Source organism: Frieseomelitta varia, unplaced genomic scaffold (genome assembly GCF_011392965.1).
Source record: "Frieseomelitta varia isolate USP_RPSP 00005682 unplaced genomic scaffold, Fvar_1.2 scaffold_927, whole genome shotgun sequence".
In the NCBI taxonomy this organism is placed as follows: domain Eukaryota; kingdom Metazoa; phylum Arthropoda; class Insecta; order Hymenoptera; family Apidae; genus Frieseomelitta; species Frieseomelitta varia.
Genome location: NW_025110731.1, coordinates 101,595 through 127,922, shown reverse-complemented (window position 1 = coordinate 127,922; position 26,328 = coordinate 101,595). Strand labels below are relative to the sequence as shown.

Below are 26,328 nucleotides of genomic sequence, written 5' to 3'. Positions count from 1 at the left end.
TATTAATATATTAGTATATATATTAGTATATTAATATATTAGTATATATATTAGTATATTAATATATTAGTATATATATTAGTATATTAATATATTAGTATATATATTAGTATATTAATATATTAGTATATATATTAGTATATTAATATATTAGTATATATATTAGTATATTAATATATTAGTATATATATTAGTATATTAATATATTAGTATATATATTAATATATTTCCTAGTTATGGCCGACATAACACACGTTTTTGCAAATTACAATGATCGTGTTCACGTAACATTCTTCTCAAAAGCAGAATAATTACGCGTTGTAAATATTCGTTGAATTACTTGATGATAATTTGCATAGCGCATCAAAACACTGACAACGAAATATCGGTGTAATGTCGTGAACTCGTATTGGGATTGTCCGGCCAGCCGAATTTATTAGTTAGTCTCTGTAACTGACAATCAATAATAAATCAGCTATTAGAATTCCTTTCAAATTTCATCTGCGTCGCTATGATAATGCGTGACGATAAAGTCAGTAATATATTCAAATATTACATATCAAAATTCATACATTTGAACAAGTTACTAACTTACATAAAGTAGAGTACATTTCGATGTTCGCAGCAAACGATACTCTATCTACAAACACCATCGTCCACAGATGATCGGTCAGAGCAGGGCAGACCGACAAAGGAAATGACGGGACACCCAGTCTGCGACAACATGACTGACTACGTCGGCCACACTCGTCGCCTGGACCTCGCTCAGCTACTTTCCTCCGGCATCTTGAACAACACATGCTTGGAGCACGCACCGCAGCTAACGAGAGTCACCGTGTCGAAGGTGATCGTACTGGCAGTGATCGCGATCCTCAGTTTCGTGGCCAACGTGGCGACCATCTACTCGATCGTGATCAACCGGCAAAGGCAGCAGACCTGGTCGGTGATTTACACGCTGATCTTTCATCTGGCGGTCGCCGATTTGTTCGTCACGGTGTTCTGCATTGGTGGTGAAGCGTTGTGGAGTTACACCGTGGCGTGGATCTTCGGCAACCTCGCCTGTAAATTGTTCAAGTTTGTACAAGTGTTCAGTTTGTACCTGAGTACGTTCATGCTGGTGTTGATTGGGGTAGATAGATACTTCGCTGTACGGTACCCTATGAAAGAGTTGATCACTCCCGAGAGATGCTGGAAGTTCGTGGTTTTCGCGTGGATACTGTCCCTCGTACTGGCGACGCCTCAGGTAAGAAACTTTTTTTTATGAATATGCGTTTTACACGGTAGGATACGTTTCATTAATAGTGGAACGTGAGGTCGTATTAATCGCGATCTATACTGATCGATTTTAAAACGAATTTGAAAATGTGAAACATGGAGATTACGAGACATATTTTATAGGTATATATTATTTTCAAATTATTATCCAACTGACGTCAATATGTCCTTGAAATTAGACATTTCGAAATTTCATCGTGTTCGCAATAATTTCGAGATTAAATAGACAATAAATTCTCCTTCTATCTCGTTTATTGTTCGATATAAATTGTTACTTAGCTATAATGATTTTAATTATTAAACTGGATAGTTCTAGTGTCAAATCGTTCTATCAAAGTGAAATCATTAATTTGAAAATGTAATATCACAATTATAATATAATAAATAATTATATGTAATATGATGGAAATTTAGAAACAATAGATATAACGTGCAATTCTATCTATTGTTTCCAAATTTCTGAGACATCGAATAGAGTACGAATCTCGCATACGAGATCGAGTAAACTCCCGCGACGAAAATTGTCTGCTTCAGGCGAATTAAAAGTTTAATCCGTGGGACCGATCGAATGGTTGATTCGCAATTAAAAACTGATTTACAGCTACCAATGAAAGTTACACGATTGCTCGAAAAAGAGAATTAAAGGACTCTTTTCTTCTCTTTTCTCTTTGCCTCATAGATAACAAATACGTTAATTAAATAATAAAAATAAATATGTGAATGATATACTCCATTCAAAAATTGAGAGTATATTAAAATTTTCCAAATGAATAAATACTTTATTCGTGATATTATACTTTTGTCGTACTAAAACTGCAGTTTAATTGTATTTAAAAATCAATGAATAGTAGATAACAGAAAAGGAAAACTAAATGCTAAATCATACTAGTAAAGTAAAATCAAAGTAGTAAATAAAAATCAATGTATGCTAGAAAATTAATTTCTAGGTAATAGAAAATACTAGAAAATTGTCTTACTTTCTGCTAATAAGAACTACACTACTGCTTCAAAGATATTGAAAACAAATGTGTATTTTTCTCACTCTCAAGTGAAAGTAAAGTTTCATGTACAAAATTAATGAGATACGACATACTATTAAAAATAAACACACAAAAATCACGTACACAAAAAGGAATAACTGAAGTAAAAATAGTAAAAACTGAAAGTATACAAATATATATATACATATACGCTTATGAAAATGATCGATCTTCAAAGAATACATTTTGTAACCAATATCCTATTTCTTCAGACCTTTATTCTTCACATAAACAACGATAATTTAATGTTGTTCTTTTACTGATATCATTATATCTTCTAGCGCTACTGCAAAAGATATTGATGTATTAAAAGCTATAAATAATCTATAATATATATATATATATTTTTTTTTTTAATTAAAGTAAAAATTCCAGAACTAAGTAATCCAAGCTTAACTTGGTGAAATAACAAAGTGAAATTTTTAAAATGATAAGTGATCAAGTAACAAGATAAAACAAATTCTAAAATACTAAGTAAATTTAAAAAATAATAAACAAAATTTAGAATTAGATAATCAGACAGATTACTCAATAAATGAAAGATTCTCCAAAAATGCAAAGTACTAAAATAACAAAGTGAAATTTTTAAAGTAATGAACTGCAAGATAAAAAATTAAAAATTGCCCAATAACGTATCAAAACTTTCTACATAAATAATTTATATAGAAAGTTAACAAACAAATTATTAAATAACATGATAAAATTTCCAAAATACCACACCATCAAATAGTTAAATCAGTGAAATAATCCACAATACACTTACCATTGAACATTTCTAATCCGTTACCGAGGAAATACTGGACAAAGAGGTTTTCTCGCTGGCCGCGGAGTCATAAGTCTTCGACGGTTCGAACGATCTCTTACTGGAAAACTTCTCGACTGCCTGTTGCAGTGTCTCGGTCCTTTTCGTTCTATCTGAATCAGCTTTTCTTCGAATTCTTCCTAAACCACCACATCGACACTTTCTCCTCCTCCTTCTTCTTCTTCTAGCTCGTCCTCTTACTCTCCTTCTGCTTCGTCTTCGTCTTGGCTTGCATCTGCAGAATGTTCTCCGCCTACGTCTACGTCTACGCCGACTCCTTTTACATTTACAGCCCATCTTCCTTTGCCTACTGGTTCTGCGACAGGCATCCAACAGATTCACCTCCTGTTCGGCGATTTCTTGGCATTTTATGTCGCCGTTCGTTGGCAGAATGTAATGGCCACCATTCTTCTTTAGGATGCCGTATGCCACGCCGCGTTTCAAGGCGGTCAGCATCTGTAGATACGCGTTACACGTTGAATAATTGTTGAAGAGAATCCATCGTGTACCATGAATTGATCAGCTGGGGAAAATCGCTAACTTGACGACGTGCAACAGTTGGCGGAATATCGTACACCGACGAGAGATAATGTAAAATTTCTCGAGACGTCGAGCCCTTCAGCTCGCGAAGATTCTTTATTGCCGTAATGACTAGCGCTAGAACTCTTGCCGAGTCGCTCACCATGGTTCTATCGTCCTCAAACTGTAAAATAAATCAAACCGAGCCATTAAGTGAACGACTGAGGTCGCATTTAATTTTAAACTAATAATTGTATTATTATGATTACTACCATTATTATTATTATTATTATTATTATTATTATATCACATTCAGCAGATTTAAATCCTAATGCCAAGATAGTGAATGTTTAACATTTTATACTTAAAATAGATATTCTTAATTTATTGGCAATGGAACATTAAACAAATTCATTTTGTAGTATCCCCTGTAGTAATATAGTTTACAATGTCAAATTTTAGAAAAGAATGCGTACTATTTCATCAATTTCCTCACTTTCTGTCCTGTGAAGTTAATCAATTTGTTAAATGTTAACAGTTCAAATGCGTCTGATGCTGCAAAAGCGAATTTATTTTTACTTCAATAAATTCCAATTGTTGTTATATTATAATCCTTAACTTAACTCGACGATTTGAAATTACACGTAGATCTTTAATGTGGAAACATTTTTATTTAATTAATGTAGAAAAAAATCGATTAAACATTTCTAAGTTCTTTCACGTTTATTTAAACTACGATACTTGATATTTTAACTTTTACCCGAAGGTTAATACGCGATATTTCGTGAAACGCTTTTCAAATGCGATTTTATTCATAATTTGAAATGATTTATTCATAAGACATGATTTATTCACTCGTAAAAAAACGCGAAAACGCTCATTAAATTGCGAATTATTTTAAAATTCTTGTCTGTTTCTATCTTTTATTTCTGCGCGCGTCATTCGCAGATATTATTGAAGTTGGTACATAAGAAATATCGTTTATGTAGAGTTTGAATTCGTCGTCAATTCAATTTTCAATATTAAAATCAAATTCAAATTAAATACAAAAATTTCAAAAATCTTCATAAACTTTAAAGACTTACAACGATCCATTCGTAGAGATTTCAATGATTTTCTCGTAAAATACATGAATAAGCTTACAATAAAGAGTATAACAATCACTTATTACACGACAGAAATAATTAAAATCTTTTTATCCGCCTGTAGTAAAAAATACTCATTAATGCAGTTTTACAGTTTTAGAAAATTTAATATATCGACCATGTTTCTCACGTTTGTTTAAAGAAACATATAAATAAATCAAAAATACTATCTCGCGATTCTTGAATAATATTTACATAATAAGTTTAATAAATAAATAAATAATTAGCTACTGAAATACGTTCGATCTTTAAACTTCACAAGTCATTCTTTTAAATGTTTTTCTATATTGCAGCAAATGAAAAATAATCGAAACGAGAAAAAAAGCGTACCTTGGCAGCAATGACGAATTAATGAACGTTTATGTAAGCTCGGTTCATATATCGTTAATCCATGATTCTGTTGATTCTAATTCTCCAGAAAATTGAACAAATACAAGGAATTTTACAAGATGCAACAAGCCGAAATTTTCTTGTGTCACATTGCCGTAAAATAAATGGACAAATTGAACATCGACGTTTACATATAAACGATATTGTTTCGAGCACGATTGAGGCAGCTTCGTCAAAATATCGGCGAAAAACATTTTCCCCATCGAGATCATTCGAATTGCCAAGGAATATTTAAAAGCCTGAGGCTAATAAACATTTTTAGATGTCCTGCAAGCAAATAACAATTAATTCTACAAAATCTTTATTGCAAAATTTTTGCACAAGGCACTTACATGTTACACGCAAAAAATATTTGGTTGTTAACATTGCTTTATAATATAGTCTTCTTCCTTTTGTACGTACGAATTGTTTTGTCGGTTCATCGTATGATAAAACATTTATTAAACGACACAATGACGACGCGCATTTTTAGTTTTCTATACGTGATTTTTAAATATGCACATATCAAACGCGTGCACATTAGACGCTTGACACGTAAATTTGAAATTGCATATAGAAAAACAGAAGCATGCTTTGTCCAATGGAAAATTTCTAACACACACGTCGAGACATTGATGCTTATAAATTTAAACCTGTTTGTAACATATTTGACTTCGTGTCTAATTATTAAATATTCGAAATTCCTAAACAGAAGTTGAGTGACTATATATTATATAGTTAAATGATTTGTTTACGGAACTATTATTTATTAATTTGCGACAAAATAGATTATACTGAAGTCAGATAATAATAACTTTTCATTTTGTTTGGATTGATATTTGTTGTAATTTTCAGATTATTATATTCCGCGTAGCTCAAGGACCATTCATTGAAGAATTTAAGCAATGCGTGACCTACGGATTCTACACAGAATCCTGGCAGGAACAACTTTACTTGAGTCTCACTTTGTTCTTCATGTTCATTCTTCCTCTCGCTATACTCGTCGCCACCTACGTTTCCACCGTAATTACTATCTCTCGTAAGTATTTATTTTCTTCTCATTACCAAACGGCGGATTTTTATGCGAGTTCACATTTTTCTCTTTAGTTACAAAGAGTTATTAACCATTTAAAATTCTAAAAATAAATAAATAATTATTCTATTTAACTAATTATGAGTACTACATTGATTATTATTAATTATATTTAATAAATTATTAATAATATAATATTTAACTCTGTATATAATATTAAAAATGATTAATAATTGAATATTATTATACTTTATTACTAAATATCTACTCAATAATACTCTACTCTATGTTAATAAAGTCATTCTATTTCAAGTTTATTTCTGTATCTTTGCTCATTATGTATGTACATTCTGTGTATTTTAATGTCTATTTTGCTTATTTTTTTTCTATTTTATGGCTTTTGCTTATTTTTTTTCTATTTTATGTTTATTTTCCATCACAAAATATAAATACACAAAAGTTCACAGTCTATTTATGATACCTATACGGTTCGATCTAGCGAATGATACATACATATGTAATTGTAGGGAGCGAAAGGATATTTAAATTGAAGCTAACTAATAATAATATACGTCATGTGAACGGGAACATTAACCGGAGGAAATTAATGCATCGAGCAAAGGCCAAATCGTTAAAAATCAGTATCATCATTGTAGCTGCCTTTATCCTCTGGTGGACTCCGTATTATACAATGATGATCATTTTCATGTTTCTTAATCCTAGCGAACAAGTAAGTAATTTGAATACATTATTTGACAATCATTGCGAAAAGTAATTAACTAAAAATCAATTACCTCATTTTAAGATATTGTAAATATAAATGTTAGGTTATGTAATCAGTTCGTTCGTCCCACAAAGATATTATGCACATTAATCATTGCATCCATTAACTGCAATAAACAAATATACGACTAGCAACAAACATTACAGTTAATTGAAAACTGTTACAGATTTTCGTGATGCAGCAAAAATATTGAATTCATTATATCGTGTATTTTTAACGCGTATTACTAATATTGAAATATTGTTTCAATATTTGAAAAACATCTCTTCGTGAACAAAAGTTGGATTAATTTCTGAATTTAAATAAGTTCATTTATTGTAAATTCTCATTTTTCCTTAAGAATTGCGAAAAGTTGTGAAACCAAGTCTTTTCAAAGTCGTTAGCCTGAAATAATGAGCACTATTGTTGCAAATATATCCATATAATAGAAAATGAATAGATCTTACATATGTAAAAATATTCTTCGAAAATAAAAAGTGAACGAACTTAGGATCATCCCAGGAAACATATTACTAATCATGTTTTATATATGCAAGCATAAGATAATAATTATTAATGCAATAATATAAAATGCAAAGTTAAATGAAAAGTACACGCGCGGTTACACATCGCCATATTGAATAACAATAAACGATCGTGAGTGTCCCTCTATCAATCAATATGGTAATCATGTCGGTACTGAAGGGAGATGTTACTCCTCAGCATACACGAATTGAAACAAGATTTAAAAAGTCTTCGATATTTTCAGCCGAGTAAGGAATTCAAGGAGATAATCTTTTTCTTTGGCATGAGCAACAGTTTGGTAAATCCTTTAATATATGGCGCGTTTCATCTGTGGCCGCGAAGAAAACGTTTCGCTCACAGGTACATTAATAGAGTTGAACCTCGGTAAGACGAACATTTTTCTTTCACCTTCTCTTGCACTCCGCTATAATAATTCGAAATACATATAAATTTAACTTGAATTATTGTCACACGTTCAATATTTATTTGTATATCTTATCTCTGTTCAATTCGAATTCAGTCGATCTTTGTGTTTGTTACATTTTTGATTTTTATAATAAAAGAACATTTCTCTGTTGTTAATTCTTTATCAGATTCAAAAGAATTACTTTTTTATTCCACACTGTATTATAACGCAGGAAGTAATACTAAAATGATGCTAAAACGTTTTATGTCTTCTAATTTCTGAAGCGTCAACAATCTTTTAAATATAAAGATCCACATGATAAAACTTTTTAAGAGAAAGACGGAAGTTTTGGAACGACATGAAATAAATAAGTTATTTATTCAATCCATTTACAAAGAATAATATATAGAATGAAATAATACTTAAATTGTTAATTATACTCGCGACAACGATCTTCCACGCTTTTGTAAAAAACAGATGCCAACAAACTAATTACACCAATAATTACCATTAATTTTATCCACGAATATAGTATTTAACATTTTCCAATTTTCAGAGAATTATCCACGACGCAACGCAGACTCACGCCAACGAACTGCGGAAGTAACGGCAAACGAGAATCACGAGAAACGCAAACGCCATTTATACAAAAGAATAATTCAAATACTAATATTTGATTGATATTAACGAAAAAGTCGAGTACAAATCAAATCGTATTTTGTCAAAGAGTTTGAAGTTTTAACTTTGAAAGTTGACCATCGACGATAACTAAAATAACTCGAAGTCCTGTTCTCATATCTAGTCTTTACTTTTAAGAATAATTAATTATTAAGATTACGATACGTCCCATCCATCGAATGGGAAGTGTCGAGTATTTGAATGTTAATTAAGATATTCGAAAATAGTATAGTATAAAGAGTAATGTAATGTGTATCATGTGAATACTTATATAATAGCATTATACATGTGTTTGAAAGAATTCATATTGTAAATTTCTCCGTTTTATATGTAAGATATATAATATACTTATTGTTAGTTTTAAAATAAATTTATCTCTATCAAAATTACTATCTAGTAAGTACTCTACTTTGTATTTTTGCAACTTTATATTTCTCAAAAATACATAAACACTAGTTTATGTATTGCAGTCTACGAAAAAAGAAAATGTAATATAAACTTGTAAAATATATATGTACGTCTATTTATGAAAAAAGAAAATGTAATATAAATTTGTAAAATATATATGTACGTAAATTCACAACTTGAATTTCCGATACCAAGTTTACAAAGCTTCTTTTTATTTTTTGCATTTTTATAATCTATTTTTATAATGCATCTATGAAAATTGTAAATAGTTTAAGAAAACATATTTACTGTGTAACTACACAGTAAATTACACATAAATATAAAAAGCACTCTCGATTAACAATAAAAAAAATATACAATTTTCATGAATTCAAAGATTTTTTTCTAAATAAATAACTTAAAAAATAAAGAATTACATGGTAATTTGTATTATTTTCTATTTCTCGTACACATATTTTCACGCATGCTTATAAGAATTTTTCTGTCTCGCATAACTCGTGCGTATCATTAAGGAATTGGTTGTATCATTTAAGTATTAAGAAAAAATAATATTTGAAGTGTTAAAATTGTTATTATTATTTTTTATGTGGTAAATAATTTTGTTTGTGTTATCTACACTTCATTACATCATTACCAAAATATTTTTTAAAGAATGTAAAATAAAATACAATATAGGTTATGTTACAAACATTTGTAAATAATGAAGAAATTTTATAAGATGGTAAAAACGTAAAATATTATATTAAACAATTAAAATACAAACATTACTTTTCAGAAATAATAATGGTCTCGTCACCTACAAATGGAAAGAGTTTGAAGTCTTTCCAACCAAAAAAAGTACAAGACTACACATATAATAATGAATCGTTAAGTGATGATAAAATTTCTTCAGTAGTAGGAAAAAAAAAGAAGAAAACAATTAGAGCACAGAATGCTCCTGCTAATAGGAAAGTTAATGAAAAATTATCAATTAATGACAAGATTTCTCCAATAGTGGAAAAGGAGGAATCAAAAGAAAGAACAGCAATTGCAAAAGTGTTAACACAGGATGATTCTGCTAGTAAGAAAGTTGATAAAAAGTTATCAAATAAAAATAAAATTTTTAATTTTGAAACTAATCAAACAGACATAGATTTAAGAAAAGGGTACAACGAAAATGAAGAAATAAATAAAAGTCCTGATTTAAGTAAAACTCCAAGCAAAAATAACACATTAGGGAATTTAGAAAACATAGATGATATTAAAACAGAAAATATACATTTACTTGAGACTCCAAGAAAGAATGATGTATCAAGAGATTTAGAAAGCACAAACATTAAAATAGAAGATGCAGAGACTCCAATAAAATCCATTATTAATTTGGGTATTAATTCAGTGGAATGGCATGCACAAACTGAAATATCAACATCTAAAAAAAAGAAGAGACATCTGTATGATGAAAGTACACCCAAAAAAAAAATAAAAAAGGATCTTAGTAGTGATATTAATGATTATGATCAATTATCTGATATTCCAAAAAAAGAATTATGCGATAACGAATTAAATGATTTTGAACATATTGAAATGTTACATGATCCTAATTCTTTGATAAACTTTGAAGAAAATACAATTTTTTGTTCAACAAATGAAGTTGTGCCAAATGATGAGAATATAGAAATATCTAGAGACTCAAAATCTGATCCGCTTTACATTATTAACAATGATAATACTAGTATAGCTGAAAATATGGAAAATGAAGGAAAAAATGCGGGAAATAAGATTAAAAGAAAAAGAAAACATAGATCTAGTAATACTGATACAGATTCTGATGTAGATTACGATACTATAAAACATGTTTTAGGAGAACTGGAGCTTGATATATCATTAGAAGGTGAAGAAGATGAATTAACTGAAGAAGCAACAAAAGTAAATATCTGCATCAATATCTTATACTTCACATATATTAATTATTTTATCAACTTATTTAATTAACTTATTATTCTTTCAGAGATTATATAATTTGAAAGTAAAGTTAATACATAAAGTACCAATACAACATAAAATTGAACATACAACAGGTTCAAAAATATTAACAAAAAAAGAGAAAGAGCTATTCTTAAAATATGCATCACTAAAAAGTGGCGTATTTACACCCAGTGAAGATAAAATTATTATGGACAATTGGAAAAAATTTTGTGAAGTATGTTTCATTACTATCATAACATATTTCTTTTTTATTCATAATTATTCATATGCAGGTTCACGATTGGAATTCTAAATGTGTACATCCATTCATTCATATGAAATATGCTGGTAAATTTTATATAAGAAGTTTGGAAGAAAGACAAAAATTCACTCAATTTTTAGCAAATGGATTACCACGAAGGACACTGTATAGTGTTTTAAATAGATTCAAGTACTTATTTGGAGACCATGAAAAAAGTTTTCAAAGGTACCATATTAAAAATTCAAATATTATTTATATAATATCAATTATTTATGTATTTTATAGATATACATCTGCAGAAGACAAGACAATTTTATCTTACATAAACAATAAACAAAATAGGAAAAGATCACGTAGATTTTCAGAATTAAGTAAAATATTAGGACGTACAAGTCATTCAATTTGGACACGTTATCAACGGCTTAAACGGATGCATAAAAATAAAGAACGTAAGTTTTTTTTATTTAATATTGCAATTTTTATAATTTCAATAATAAAATAAATTTAATTATTTTATTGCAGGATTGCCCAAAATTACATGGTCATTATTTTTAATTGAAAAATTTATAAAAACTTTTATGAGTGTAACACTATGTGATACTATACAAGATTTAAAAGATGCTATTATTCCAAAAGTGGTTTGGCAAAGATTAGAAAAGAAAATAGGTATAAACTATAATATATTGAGGAAATTCTGGATATATAAGTTGCATATGCAATTATTTTGTCCAGAACGTATTTATTTAAATGACATAAAAATAAAATTAATTGAGTAGTAAGTTAATAACCCTTAATATAATAGACATATGACATAAATTTCGTTATCTCTTTGAATCAATTAATAATCGTCTTATATAAAATATTAAAACCATACTAAAAATTATATTGCAGCGTTTATGTAAAAGGAATTTCGAGTAATCGAGAAATAATTTGGTCAAAAGTTGCAAAATATTTTGATGGAATTACTACTGCCTTTTTATGTAGAACATTTTCTAATCTTGTTCAAGAAGCAAGTCAGAAAATAAATACGAAAAAATTTCTTGGTAAGTTTCTAAATTAAGTAAATTAATATTAAGTGCTTTGTTCCATAATTATAATTTTCATGTTGTATCTTTCAGAAATCATGGAGTATTTATACAATGAAAAAATACAAGCTATAAAAGATGACGTAACTGATAAATTTCTTCCTAGACTCTCTTACAATAACGGAAAAGTTGAAATTATAACTGAAGACTTGAACGAAGACTTGAATACCGATATAGAATATTAAGTAAAATTCTGTATTTTTAATGTAAAAAAATGTTTGTAATATACATTATTTTTTTAAAAAGACATTATAATTTATTCAATAATGATTATGCAATATTAGTACATTCAAATAATTTTTTTATACAGCTTAGAAAATCAAGATTTAAACTTTATTCTTCTTTGATTCTTTCTCTATTGCCTTTTCCTTTGCTCTCTGGTATAGAGGTACTAATTTACCTTCTTTAGCAAGCATTTTGAGCAACTCCATTATTAACGGTAAATAATTATGCTTTCTTCTAATATTTTCAATCTGATATCTTTTAGATTTTCGAATCTCTTTCTCTATCAATGTTTGTAAACGTTCCAATTCTGCAGGATCACAGACATTTGCTATTTGTCGTTCATACACTATTTTTCTATCTGTTACTATTGCCATTAAATTAAAATGTATTTCCCCTTCGTTATATCTGCAAACATAAATTGCAGTGATTGCACAGTGAAATAAATGATTATATAAATTAACTGATTTATTTACTTATTTATTCGTTTTTGTATTATTGGTTTAACTGCTTGAACCCATTGATCTCCAAGTGGACAAGGACCTAAATCCATAGGTCCATCTTTTAATCCATCTAATTCATATAATCGTCCATCAATAGGAACATAACTCACAAAATGAAATACATCATCATCTTTAGATGCTTGTTTAGAATCATATTCAAATATTGTTTGCCTGTATAAATAATGATTATTTTGTTACATATACAATTTATTTCTACTATTAATAAAATATACAATATGTGAAAAATACCTCGAGAAGGAATTGTGTACTTCTCTTATCACATCAGAGTTGCTAAGAGCAAGGCCTCTCATATTAGCATCAAAACTTTGACAAAAATTTTTAAACTCTTCCAGATTTGGTCCCAATAATATATCAGAATGTTTGCAATTCAGTAATACACTCAGAATTGCTTGTGTTGCACAAGCATTATTGATCACCTGAAAATAATTTTTTCATATTTTTATATTTTAATTTACTAATGAGTAATATTTAATAACATAGGAAATACCTGTTTAGCAAAAAATATTTTATCCAACCTATTATCTAGAACAATACTTCCAGAGGGCTCGTCGTCTTGCACCCATTTAAATAAAAAGATCAAGCCATGTATAGGCCTAAAAAATAAGAAAATTAATCTTAACGTATCATGAAAAATAGAAGAATGATTAATTTAAATTCACTTATTTTTCTCAGAAATTTACATGTGTGTGATTACAAGTTTATGAATTTCAATCTGAGATTAACTTTTGTCATTTTACTATCATTTATAATTTAAGAGGATATTAAATTACACTGCAATTCGTATTCGTTTGTATTACAAATAAATCAATAAGTTTAAATATGATGCTCTATATAGGTTATATTGTATGAGTACAATACTCACTTCAAACTATCAAATTGTTCGTCATCCAAGCTCCATAATTCTTCCACTTGAGCACCTTGAACACCTTTAATAGAGAGAAATCATAAATGCTTTGTAAATATATAATCTTAAGAGAATAGCAATTAAAAATGCAGATGTTCAAAGCAACTGTCAATACACATGGATATCTTAACGTTTAGATTTACGTGTAAGTTATTCTCGATAAAATTCAAATAATTAGGAATACAAATGTAAATAAAATCAATCAAAATTTACCAAATTCTTTTATCAACTCCGTAAAAACTCCAGGATCGCTTTCAATAAGACACCAATTGCCTGCTGAGTCCGCCATGTTTCATTTATTTATCACGCTCCAAAATACAATACTCACTTAATACTACTATACTACTGCTTTTTACAATTGGAAATATCTACACGTATCTACAAGGTGAATTACATTATGTCACAAACGAGTATTTCTCTTTATTAATATTTAATCATACATAAATCATTCTTCATTAATACTTAAATTGTTATAAAAATTAATATTAATATATATTTAAAAATAAAAAAAAATTGTATTAAATTAAAACATTTGTTATAATCCTTGTTTGATATTTCTTACAATTTGAAGAAGTAAATCAAATAATTAATAAGTATCGATAAAATTAAACAATTCAAATATTGAAACGATATGCTATTGAAATTTTATCAAATAAAAACGTTCACATTGAAATATTAAAAAGTACTTATACAAAATTATTTTTGTATTTTCAATTCTTGAATAATCTTTTATTACTTTACAAGCGGTATTGTATTATTAAATAAACGTAGGTAGGGATTGTATGTAGCATCTTAAGTGTAAAAGTTGAACTCAAATTGCAAGCACAGCCTGATTTATTAAGTGATTGGAATAATAAAACATGAAAAAGTTATATAATCCTTCCATAATCATCAATTAATATTACAACACTAAAATACAATTTACACTATGTACAAGCAATAAATTAATTGAAGTTACAAAATTTATTGACTAATTATCATTAACATTGTTCAATAATTTGCATTATTGATCAATTTTTCAAAAGAAAAGTAGTGTACATTCACTTTTATAATAAATTCGAGATAAGAGTCATGAGAGTAAAAATGGTAAAATAATATATACAATATATATTGTAGAAATAAATTAAAATACTAGTTTGAAACGAAGAAAATTTGATTATTAATGAGAGTGATAGAAGATGCTAATAAAAAAGAAAATTGTAGAAAAAAAAGTATATCGCTAAATTACATATACCAAATGTACGTACATTGGTAATACAGAATTTATTTATTTCTAATTATGAATTATTTTTATTTCTAATTATGAATTATTTTTATTTCTAATTATGAATTATTTTTATTTCTAATTATGAATTATTTTTATTTCTAATTATGAATTATTTTTATTTCTAATTATGAATTATTTTTATTTCTAATTATGAATTATTTTTATTTCTAATTATGAATTATTTTTATTTCTATGCTTCATAGATAAATTTTGTATTAAACTGTCAAATTGAATTTATTTATAAGTGATCACAAGCAGTGACAGCATTTTGCTAAAAAAAATGCTTTTGCTGAAATATCGTGATACATATAATGAAAATCGCATAAATCTATGACAAGATACTATATGCTGGTTTTTCGTTGAAGCACCTAATATTGCATTGATTTTGACATTAGTTATTATTTTCTGTTTGACATAATGACGATAGAATATCCTCATACCGCCGCATATTCGTTTCAAATGTTTCCAACTGTTTCGTAAGGTCTCCGACCTGTTCTGCGAGTGTTCGTTCTTCCATAAAAGCTTGAAGCTGCGGTGCACTTTGACATTCACGATAAAACGCCCCTAAATCGCTATTGGTGTTTGTTATTGCAAACGGAGTTTTCTATAATTGTAACATATAAAAAATTCAGTCAAACATTTCTAATATGTCGAAAAGATAGGAACGTTAATTACCAAATCTACCATAATAAAATCATCGTTGGCACTTGTCATCGAGCAACTACTCCTTCTTGATCCGTTTTGAGAGTTGCACTTCGACGTTGTGTTATCGTTCGTAAGTCTTTCACTGTTTCCATTACTGCTATCTGCGGCAATAATTGTCGATGCAGTCTTTGTACTTGTAGTCTCAGCTGCCGAGGCTGGAGGAGGTGAAGTTTGTCTAGGAGTTAGTAAAGAACTAAAAGGTACATCTGGTATAACAAAGTCCTCTTCATTAACAATAACAGGCTTATTGACTACAAATGCTCCAACTTTGATGGTATCACTAAGCGATTTTGACGTTTCCTCGCTAAAATATGAACAAGGAAATTACAGTTAATCCAAATGAAGGAAAATTAGAAAATAAGATTCAAATAATTTACCTTTGCTGATACCTAGCATGGCGAGGACTTAGGTCAGAATGAAAATGATCACTTTTCAACATTATTGAATCCCGACCTGTATGAGTTGGGGATATAGTCATTTTTGTCCTATACGATACTGACAAATGAATTGTCCCTACTGGTGTACACAACTGACCAACCCTAACGTGTTTATAATTATCACCTGCAAAACATTGCAATATTTTAAATAAACTTATAAATATTACAATTGTTTGAAGAAAGGAAATTATAATTCAATACAAAATTATGTACCTAGTGAATGTAAGTGAGGTTCTCCCATATAAATTTTATAACAAATAATAAACGAATCTGGGCCTTGCCTCCTACTCAATTTATAAGCTGGAGTAATTCTCGATACAGACAGTAACGATTTTAGTAAAATACCCATTCGATTATATATTGTATATGTTACTCTCATAGTAGGATCGCTTTGCTCTGGTAATATACCTAAACTCCATGCTTCCAAAACCATTAATTCATTGTCAACAGTTTTTAACGAGATTTCAATGCACAGAGGTATTGTAGAATTTACTATCTCTCCAATTAGTAGTCTTTTTGTTTCATTCAAAACTTCTGGAACTTCATGAACAGCAAGGTTGAACTGTGTAACAAAAGAACAAATAAAAATTGTAAAAATTATTTTATTATTACATTATAATGAATAATTGATTATTATGAATTGATTATTATGAATAATCAATCATTCATTGTAATGTAATAATAAAGTAATATTTATAACTTTTAATACAAGCATTACATATCAATGATATTAATCATGACTTACATATGGCTGTGTTACAAATCTTCTATATATGAATTCCCCTTAAATTTTTCTCCGGTACAAAAATGAATAAACACATTGCATAAATAAAATACAGATTCATTTATGAAATGACGATGAAAAAAAAAACGAATAAAAAGATATTAAGAAACAAATCTATGATATATATACACAGTTATAGTTATCATAAATAGAAGAGCTTACCCAATCTGTTCCAGATGAATATGGCTTGCACTTTGTGCTGACCTTTTCACCTGACCTCGACTGTATAATTATTTGCGCAGCCTTCAATGCCAAAAATCTAGTAAACTTGTCCAAATCCTTTTTGTCTTGCATACTCAATTTCAATGTGGACATTATAACACATTAATTAAAATTCCTCTTGAAAAAGCACAGGCGTCCAAGCGAAAACATTGAATTCCACTGAACTGACTGCAATTTTGAATGTGCGAAAGCATTTCCTTTTACCTATAAAACTACATAATAAAATCGTTTCCTACACTCGCACGTGCAAATCATGGCATTCATGACTCGTTGGCAAACGGTTTTCTCTTTGTGGGAGCACACCTACGCTGGCCGCTAGAGGTCCACCACTAGCTGATGCATTTCTCGCTAGTGGTCGTTTTGCTATCGGTCAGTGGAAATAATATCTCTGAGTTGACCTTCCTTACTTCTGTATTTAGAGGATTTACTAGGAAATCTTACTGACGCAACGATCTATCTATCAGCAGACTCTGGGACAAAAAAAAAATACTATACTTCCTTTTATTTCTTCTTCTTTCCGTTTACTCATCTATCCTTCTTTACCCACACCACAAATCATCTATATCTACTTGTTAAACTACTCTTCTTTCTATGATTCTTTACTGCGGATGTGTCCCCTAGTCATAAAATAATAATTTAATAACAGTATATACCCATCATATTATCATATTATCGTTGACACAGAACTGCATGTAGCAGGTAAAATAACGTATCAGGTTGATTCTCTTCTAGAATCTTCTAATCTATCGTTGGTCAATTACAGAGAAAAATGCAAAAATTTTATACAATTTGACCTATCAACTTTAAATATCGTTTTTCTTGAATAATTCGTGCAAGGATCCGAACATAGTTCTCTTTTTATATTGTGGGTCGATTTTGTTTCGTATCGCAATTATTATCTTAAATAGGAAGCGTTCACATGACTAACATACAGCTGACTTGGAAGTAACTTAAATTTTTTTTATATCTGCAATGAGGATAGATTAATCATAATACTCTCTTGTTAAAAGATCAAAGTTTATCAATTTCGAATTTCGAACCATATCATGTTGCGTTCAGAAAATGACTGCCAGCACTATCTTGCATCTGTAAAATAATAATAATCTATCATTATTAAAGCGTATACTTTTTTGTAAATCATAGTAAAATATTAATTAATTATTATCTATTATTGTTCTCGATCATGAATTAGCTCCTTTTTGTAATTTTCGAACAAATTATTATATAGTATTAACGTTCTATCAGCTGATTGGTTAGTATATAACAGCTGATCAAACTAGAACATCGTTTTAGAAGTATGGTACTACTTTATCTTTTTTCTTCGTTTTGTTCTAGGGAAGTTTCTCTATTCCCCTATATGTTTTAATGATTTTTACTGTAGCAAAGAAATTCAGTCATAACTAATTTTGTTTGAATCATTATACATTATTTTGTTCTTTCATCAAATGAATTATTGATTCAAATAAATTATAAATTATGACACAATTCTTATATTTATATTATATCCATGAAAACAAAATAATATTTAAAATTAATTGAAATATATTTTTACAACATTAAATATCTTTCTCACAAATATATATTTAATATCAGATATATTTCATCAGATATTAATATTTATAATAATAATAATAAAAATAATATATTAATATCAGATTAAGTAACAATTACAATTAAATTGATTATCTACATAACATCATTTACATTTTTTTGTTTATAGTTTTTTAAACTATCAATGATAGAAGTTTAATAAACAAATTTGTTCTTAACATAAATTTAGATTCATTATGAATGAAACAAAAATTATACATTATTAACTTTAAGTTATAAGTTTTCATTAAAAATCTATTATTGACACACAATAAAATAGTATATCATAATGTATATGTAAAAGACAGTCAAACAATAAAAATACAAGAAAATATTTTTTACACTATAGAAGCATGATCAGAAAATGCCAATAACTCTTTATCTTCATGATTGAAATAGATTTTAATAATTTAGTTTCTTGAATTGTAATTTTAAAATTAGAAATAAAATTATTACCTTATCCTTTTATTCTCTTGAGAGAATAAAAGAAATTACCAGTAGTTCATAATCAATTTTGAGGTATAATCTTCTAATGATATGTGAGGTCTATTTTATAACCATATTGATCTTCTATCTGCAATGTTCATATTTAGTGCTTATGTTGAAAATGCATGGTACATTTTCATAGCAATTTCATTACAGTGAAATTTTGTGACTATGTCGTGTCATGTGTACTCACATATTGAATTGCCTTTGTATAATTATAAAAAAGCTAAATATAGCATAAGGAAGGAATGAGACAAAGAATAAAAGTACATACATATATGTACATTGTATATTTTTGCACATGAAGTGAATGATGAGATAATCAAGAATTAAGACTGATATAATGGCATTGTTTATTGAGCATTATATACGACTTCTGAATGATGTAATGGCACCATGTGACTCGCCACGTGGATATTGAATACTGACATTTCAGCTGTACATTCTACTTTGTCAAAAACAATTTTGTTATAATCATAATTTTATTATTATAAATATATTTTATTATTATTTTAGAATTATGTTTAAAAGATATATTACACACCTTGTATTCTTTTATTACTATAAGATGTACTATAAGATATCTTGTTCAGAAATTCAATTTCATTTATGTGTACAAAAAAATAAGAGATATCAGATAAAAACAATCTTTTTCAATTGTAGCTATTAAAAGACATTGCATGGAATATGGTGGTAAAAAGCCTTGTAGGTATAAATTTAGAATACATGAAAATATGAAGAGTGTTAAATTTTTTAAGACTTTTTGTAGTACAAAAGTATCACTAGTCGCAACATTAAAAAGAAAAAAAGACATTGCTTTTTGTAATTTATATAATGATTAATGTAAGAGAGCTGTTACTTTTAAAGTAGACTGTACAGTTACACCACAGAGCATGCCAACTGCAATGGAAATTTCCACTGAAGCAGTCGGTTACTACCGTCTTATAGACGCTTCGTGGCTGCGTCTAAAAATCAGATTACGACGTACGTTCTAGAAAACTAAAATAAAAACTAAGATACTTTTAACCGATAATTAATTTTGATTGGTTAGATTTCTGGTTGTCCAGCTCTTCTAGTAATTTAATGTACATCCCTCGCAAGATATGATATGATAAGAGATGATAATCCCATCATTTGTTTTTTTTACAATAAATTTCTATAAATTATCATATCTTTACAATATTTGATTTTTAAAATGAACATACATTATTTAAACTACTATTTGCTTACTTAATACATACACATGTATCTTTCTGTAGTATAGAATTATTCAGACTGTTGTCCAATATAGATTTTAAATATAATTATAATATAAAGTTTTATTCATGTTATGTTTAAATGTTTAATAGTATAAAAAATGTTTAGTAGTATAAAAAATCAACACTAACTAGAAAATAAAATTCAATTAAATTATTTATATTATATACATATTATATACATAATTTCGTTGTAAATTAATTACAAACAGAACAAAAACACAGTTGTGGTGAAAAATTGAATTTATATTTAGTACAAGACGAGAATATTTTGATTGAAAATATACTAAAATGAATACATAAAAGCTACTTTATATCCAGCAACATTAATTGTATTTTTAACTCCAATATGCATTTTACGTGCAATAAAACTACAATTACAAAATGCATTGCATTTAGCGTAAAATTTTTCCATGTCAAAATGTTCATCTCACGCGAACAAAGTACAAAAGGAATGACGATATAATAAGGCCATAAAATGGCCATGGAATGAATAAAAAAACGTGCTTTCGACTTTTCTCTGACGCAGAAATATTCATCTTTGTGAGAAACACGCTAGGAATTTTAAGCTCGAAATGTCGTCGCGACATTTCAAGAATAGAACATCGTACGGCCATCTACGTTAGGAAGATCACTTACTTTTGACAAGAAATGTACCCGAGGGTTGAGAGGCCTTGCATGGCCTGGTCCCCTCCCAAGATAAGAAAGCCTAAGGGGCCTGGTTAAACGTTTGCCATAGCGTTTGCAAGACTTCCACTCCTTTGTATTAGAAATATATTCTGTTCAATCAAGTCGGAACACGCATTGATCGATTAACCATATGCGACACAATATCCTACCCTTCAGAAAAATTCGCCCTTTGCAGTTTGAAGGCTACAAGGGAGGCGCCATTAGAGGTTATGTTTCAATACAATACAAAAGGATACAAGTAAATTTTTACTTTTTTGCCGAATTATATACAGGAGAAAGTCTGCAATATTTTCTTTTAACAGAATTGCATTTTTATTTCATTTCGAGGAAAAATCACTGTATTTCTAACCTTTGAACTTTCCTGAATCGTTCTTGAAAGTAGAAAAATACTATTAATTATGTACTTCCGCATGATTAAGTAAACTATTAATATTTACATAAATTGATAAGGCTGATTAAACTGGCCAACGTTTTATCAAGTGTTGACCATTTTACTAGGGGTTGTAAAGAAATATCAAAGATTTACAAGATATTTGACAAAACATTGATAAATACGTGGTCACATTTGATATTACGTCTAATGAAATACAGTATATATAATTTGCAAGTTAAGGTAAAGAAAATGTGATTTGTTTCTTTAGCAAGCACGTAGATATCTGCAATGAGTGATCTGAAACATAACATATAAAATATGTTATTGCATTTAAAATACGCGTAGCGCAGGAATGCATATTTTAATCAATTCATTTTATCCGTATGGAAAGATATAATTGACGGATATTGCAAAATTTCCAAGTAAAAAGTTGAGTACGATACAGTTTTCAACAAAATAATTATTTAGAATTATTTATTTAAAGAAAGGTTTATTCCTTTTTTATAGTATAGTATAGTATTTCTTTTATTTTGTACCTATATTAAACGTATTAATACATATTAAACAGTGCAAGAAGAAAATTCCATTAACATGTATAATGAAATGAAATTCATAATTCCAGTCTGCATATTATTAAAATAACTATGTAAGCAATAGAATAGAAGGTCGAACATTTGTGAACATACATACATATATCCATGGTGCAAAGTTTCCAACGTATCCAACATTTATGACTGCAATATAAGCACGTGTTATATCTGCTGATATTTAAAAAAAATAACACTATAATACTAATAATAGACAACACACTTAAGATGAGACTCTTTTTCTCAGCTTCAGTAGATCTTTTCACCCGACATGTTCTACAAAACAAAGAAATAAAAAAATAAGAAGGTGGAAAGAGATATGTGTTTTACGTATAGTTAACAATATTATTTTAACATACTTATATTGCAAATATGAATATTCTCATTAATGTTATCTTATATTGCGCATATGATTAATACATTTTTATATAATTGCATATAATTATTTTCGAATAAAAATAAAATTTATTATCACAACGACGAAAGTCAGGGTTCAACTGGTTGCTGGACAGATTATTAGTATACAAATTGTTTGTTTACAAATGTTATTAATGTTAAGATATATCGGTATTTTCCACCGATAATGTCAAAATGTTCCAAATGCGCGTTATGCAATTGCAGAATTATGTAATAATTTCTCAGTCACATTATATCTCTGAATAATAAGAATTTTCGTACATTCGAGATACAAATATATATGCTTTGAATGTAAATTGTTCGAATTTTTATGGCTTATCATTTGAAGTTGTAAATGAAATAATTTGTAGATCACACAATCGCGAATTGCTTAATTCCGTCAGTTAACGAAGGATGTTGAATAGCAATTACTACTTTCTAACCAGTATCGATGGAAACTGGTTTTGTAAATATCTAACTTCCATAAAATAAAAAAATGAAATCGATCGAGTTTTATCGAATGGAATATGCTTAACAACAATTGTAAATGACTGATAACAGTTCATTTTCATTGCACATATGTGCAAGAAATACGTTATTATAAGACCGTACGTAAAACACGCAATACAAACTTTCATTAATAATATTTTCTTATCTGCAAGCAAAATAAAATAGAGCAAAAAGAAAAAAAAATCACTCTTTTAACTGTTTTACGTGGACCTTACGTAACATCTTACATGGGAGTGACATAATATATGATGAAACTCTTATAACAGCATATAGAAAAAAATTCGGAGCATAGTTCCAACCGCGATCGGGGAAACAATTCGTGCAATGCAACGTAAACAGCATCATCAACATGATAGCATACTTTCCTTCGCTGAAAACAAAGTTCAAGGCTCAAGGACGGAGCTGTTTGCACGAAAATAGTTCTCGTCCTGGCGCGATGATTTAAGAAACTCTGGCCTGGATACACACACGCGATTGATCCAAGGGATTCACGTGGGCGAAGGACCAATAGCATCCCTGTGTTACTTAAGCGAACTTTTTGCATGTGCCTACGTCATCGTCGTCCATCTATCTTATTGCGACCTATATACAGCGAGCATCGATTGCGACAGCCAGGCGCCTTGAAAATTCTCTCGAGTCCTGTGCCGATTTTCGCACGGTCTCTGCAATATCATTAAAGTGGATTGGCAAATAATCCATCGTAAACTGTGGCATCAACGGCTCGACATTCAATGTAAAAAATTATTTTTATGGTACGTACTTACATACGAAAGAGCGTGTTGAGTTATATTTAAATGAATGTACTGTTTACATAGGTTTGAACAAAATATTTGATATGTCGTGATTTGTTTGCTCATGGATATTGGTAGTGTGATCGATATGATGGACAGCCTCTGTGGTGTGATTGATGCAGTCCCTGTCATGGAAAACAGTTTCTATTATTTATACGTACATAATACAATACATGTATGTTATCTTATGTTCACTTTATGAGCACTTACTGATAGATAGTTGAATCCAATTGGAATGCAGTATCGGAAGTGAAATGCATCGAAAGCACTTCAGAATCACATTATTATCATACTGGAGAAAATAAATAAAACCTCAGATAATATAACGGTATCGATGTGGTGATTAGGAATCACGATAGCGTTTACGGTTACGAGAAGTCAATCGGCGCAATAAAATTTAGAATAAGATGCCTACGAAACTTTTGCGAAAAGTAGAAATTAAATGGAATATGGAAAGTTCCTCATCCTCCTCGATGATACGTGCACGCTGTTAAGTTTCCGCATTTAAATTCAGCAGGTTAGATGTGATAAAAACACGAACGCGTACTTTCACCAGAAAGTTAAATTTTCAATATCTTTAGAACGATATAGCAATTAGAGCGAGCGACTAATCTTCAATGATACAAGATATAGTCATTTTTTAATAAACGCGAAATAATCAAGAGGAAATAAAAAAAACAAACAAACCATAAATACTTGTTCAAAATGTAAAGAAACGCAGAGACGTTTGATGTGCATGCTACGGTGTTCTCCATGCACAACACAGAGGTCACCCATATTCTTATTCCTAAATCGAACCTAACCTATACATATTTTTATTCAAATGCATATACCACTGATAGTATCTCGACAGTTTCAGTTTGCCTCTTGTTCTGTCTCGTCGTGTCTGCGGCATGATCAACGACCGGTATGATGCACGCACACAGCAGAGTAAGCAGAAAAGAAAGAAGTCGATTGAAAAACAACGTTGGTGACGAAGGGAAGCCAAGTACGAGCCTCGCGAAATCCTACCGGAATGGCCTCATAGTGGAAAATTTTCTTCCGTGTGGAGAACACGTTGCGAAACAGAGCCAGGCGAGTTTCACGTTACCTACGATATCAGCGTCGCTAAATTCAAATCTTGAGCGCGATATCGTATTGCCGTGACGAAGCTTCGCCGCGCCACCGGCCGACGGTTTCGTATTTGATTGTGGCGCGATCTTTTACACGATGCCGCGCGAAAATATGCGCCGCGGACGCCAGTTCACGTGTTCCGTAAGCACAACAACGTATATCTCGATTAGCCCTATCGCTGCGAATTTATCGTTACGAGTTGAAACTCTTCGTTTCGTTGTCTCGAACAATAATCTTTTTTTTTTTTCAGAACAATATCGGAGCCGTTGGTACTAGAAACGATTCTAATCGTCAAACTTTTGCTCAGTATCCCTTGTTCGAACGTTTCGAACGAAATGTTAGCGAAGAAACGTAGGTAAATGTTAGAAAAGGAACGGTAACTATAATTTGAGGTTATATAAATCACGAATTGATGTTATTAATGTAACTTGTTATTCTAGGATGTTTTAATCTCGATAACCAATTCCGTGGGATATACTGATCTCTGCAATAGCGAAATAGTTGGTCAATATGAAAATAACGCCATTACTTTGGTTTAATCAATGCTTGAACAATGATAGTAAGGCGTCGTCTTCTGATACAAATAACATCTATACATTCGAAATAAGTTATGTACATGTGCTTGACATGAAAAATTAATTTTAATTTAATTCTATTTATCATTATTATTGTTGTTTTATTTAATTCCATTTATTTTATTCTAATTATTACTATTATTTAACTGAATTTTAATTATTGAGATATTAATAATAACATTTCGTAGGATTTAATACCTGTTGTATGTTGTTCACTTTGTGTTCGTAAACTTAATTCTCGCTTTTTGACACGAGAGAACAAGGAACCACATTAAGAGCTTCTACCTTGCATCAAGAGTATGAAATTTTGTATGCGACAAACATCATAAACCGTGTTAATGTTTTGCAATTTTAAGACGGACCGTCGTTCGGCCACATGTATAAATAATGCGCAATTGTCACGCACAAAAGGAAGGTAACGTCAATCGCTTGAAGGTTTTGCATATGAAGGGACGTGTTGCCACATAAAAGAATCGCATCTTTCGTTTTAATACGATCAGAATGCGTAACACGTATCAACTTTTTACCCAGCTTCTCGAGGAGAAGAAAATTTTACTGCGAAACATCTCGTTGAGAAACACAAGCATGCCAACTGTCCCTAAGTATCTTTAGCATTGGCGATTCATTTCTAATTCAAATTCA

General features: G+C 29.4%; 5 protein-coding genes and 1 long non-coding RNA gene across 15 annotated transcripts in view; 2 read left to right on the top strand and 4 right to left on the bottom strand.

The window, feature by feature from the left end:
* Window positions 1–8,917, top strand: part of LOC122537733 (gonadotropin-releasing hormone receptor) — a 28,781-nt gene extending 19,864 nt beyond the window's left edge. For 2 of the 5 annotated variants that reach the window (XM_043671173.1, XM_043671170.1), the window contains 5 exons: window positions 626–1,243; window positions 6,006–6,189; window positions 6,711–6,913; window positions 7,716–7,855; window positions 8,434–8,917. In XM_043671173.1, coding sequence (XP_043527108.1) covers window positions 698–1,243; window positions 6,006–6,189; window positions 6,711–6,913; window positions 7,716–7,855; window positions 8,434–8,554 — 1,194 coding nt within the window. In that variant the 5' untranslated portion in view covers window positions 626–697 and the 3' untranslated portion in view covers window positions 8,555–8,917. Of the gene's footprint in view, window positions 1–604; window positions 1,244–6,005; window positions 6,190–6,710; window positions 6,914–7,715; window positions 7,856–8,433 lie in introns of all 5 variants that reach the window. The other 3 variants (XM_043671172.1, XM_043671171.1, XM_043671174.1) reach the window with 3 other exon arrangements.
* On the bottom strand, window positions 975–5,837 carry LOC122537734. Of its 2 annotated transcripts, XM_043671176.1 has the most exons (5): window positions 5,504–5,837; window positions 5,112–5,438; window positions 3,659–3,820; window positions 3,079–3,573; window positions 2,473–2,601 (listed from the first exon to the last, which is right to left on the bottom strand). In XM_043671176.1, the coding sequence occupies exons 3-4, from the start codon at window positions 3,800–3,802 to the stop codon at window positions 3,091–3,093; spliced, it is 627 nt and encodes a 208-aa protein (XP_043527111.1). In that variant the 5' UTR covers window positions 3,803–3,820; window positions 5,112–5,438; window positions 5,504–5,837; the 3' UTR covers window positions 2,473–2,601; window positions 3,079–3,090. The 2 variants fall into 2 exon arrangements, with proteins under 2 accessions (XP_043527110.1, XP_043527111.1); XM_043671175.1 differs by lacking the exons at window positions 2,473–2,601; window positions 5,504–5,837 and adding an exon at window positions 975–1,059 and having other exon boundaries at window positions 5,112–5,488.
* Window positions 8,918–9,419: 502 nt separating the features above from the next.
* On the top strand, window positions 9,420–12,501 carry LOC122537737. 4 transcript variants are annotated; one of them, XM_043671186.1, is made up of 8 exons: window positions 9,424–9,552; window positions 9,739–10,868; window positions 10,951–11,142; window positions 11,201–11,394; window positions 11,455–11,618; window positions 11,692–11,944; window positions 12,061–12,212; window positions 12,288–12,501. In XM_043671186.1, exons 2-8 carry the CDS (start codon window positions 9,747–9,749, stop codon window positions 12,437–12,439), a joined length of 2,229 nt encoding a protein of 742 aa, XP_043527121.1. In that variant the 5' UTR covers window positions 9,424–9,552; window positions 9,739–9,746; the 3' UTR covers window positions 12,440–12,501. The 4 variants fall into 4 exon arrangements, with proteins under 4 accessions (XP_043527119.1, XP_043527122.1, XP_043527121.1 ...); XM_043671184.1 differs by having other exon boundaries at window positions 9,420–9,552; window positions 11,201–11,618; XM_043671187.1 differs by lacking the exon at window positions 12,288–12,501 and having other exon boundaries at window positions 9,421–9,552; window positions 11,692–11,835; window positions 12,061–12,186.
* LOC122537738 (ubiquitin carboxyl-terminal hydrolase isozyme L5) lies at window positions 12,496–14,285 on the bottom strand. Its single transcript, XM_043671188.1, has 6 exons — window positions 14,118–14,285; window positions 13,863–13,926; window positions 13,488–13,593; window positions 13,229–13,416; window positions 12,953–13,150; window positions 12,496–12,884 (listed from the first exon to the last, which is right to left on the bottom strand). The coding sequence occupies exons 1-6, from the start codon at window positions 14,191–14,193 to the stop codon at window positions 12,581–12,583; spliced, it is 936 nt and encodes a 311-aa protein (XP_043527123.1). The 5' UTR covers window positions 14,194–14,285; the 3' UTR covers window positions 12,496–12,580.
* A 1,101-nt stretch (window positions 14,286–15,386) lies between these two features.
* Window positions 15,387–17,818, bottom strand: LOC122537743 (autophagy-related protein 13). Of its 2 annotated transcripts, none has more exons than XM_043671201.1 (5): window positions 17,260–17,818; window positions 16,527–16,875; window positions 16,254–16,437; window positions 15,856–16,180; window positions 15,387–15,775 (listed from the first exon to the last, which is right to left on the bottom strand). In XM_043671201.1, the coding sequence occupies exons 1-5, from the start codon at window positions 17,410–17,412 to the stop codon at window positions 15,563–15,565; spliced, it is 1,224 nt and encodes a 407-aa protein (XP_043527136.1). In that variant the 5' UTR covers window positions 17,413–17,818; the 3' UTR covers window positions 15,387–15,562. The 2 variants fall into 2 exon arrangements, with proteins under 2 accessions (XP_043527136.1, XP_043527135.1); XM_043671200.1 differs by having other exon boundaries at window positions 15,847–16,180; window positions 17,260–17,811.
* Window positions 17,819–23,022: 5,204 nt separating this feature from the next.
* On the bottom strand, window positions 23,023–24,895 carry LOC122537746. The gene is made up of 4 exons (XR_006308681.1): window positions 24,832–24,895; window positions 24,209–24,290; window positions 23,968–24,123; window positions 23,023–23,869 (listed from the first exon to the last, which is right to left on the bottom strand). It is a non-coding gene; the product is annotated as an uncharacterized LOC122537746 (long non-coding RNA).
* Window positions 24,896–26,328: the final 1,433 nt, after the last annotated feature.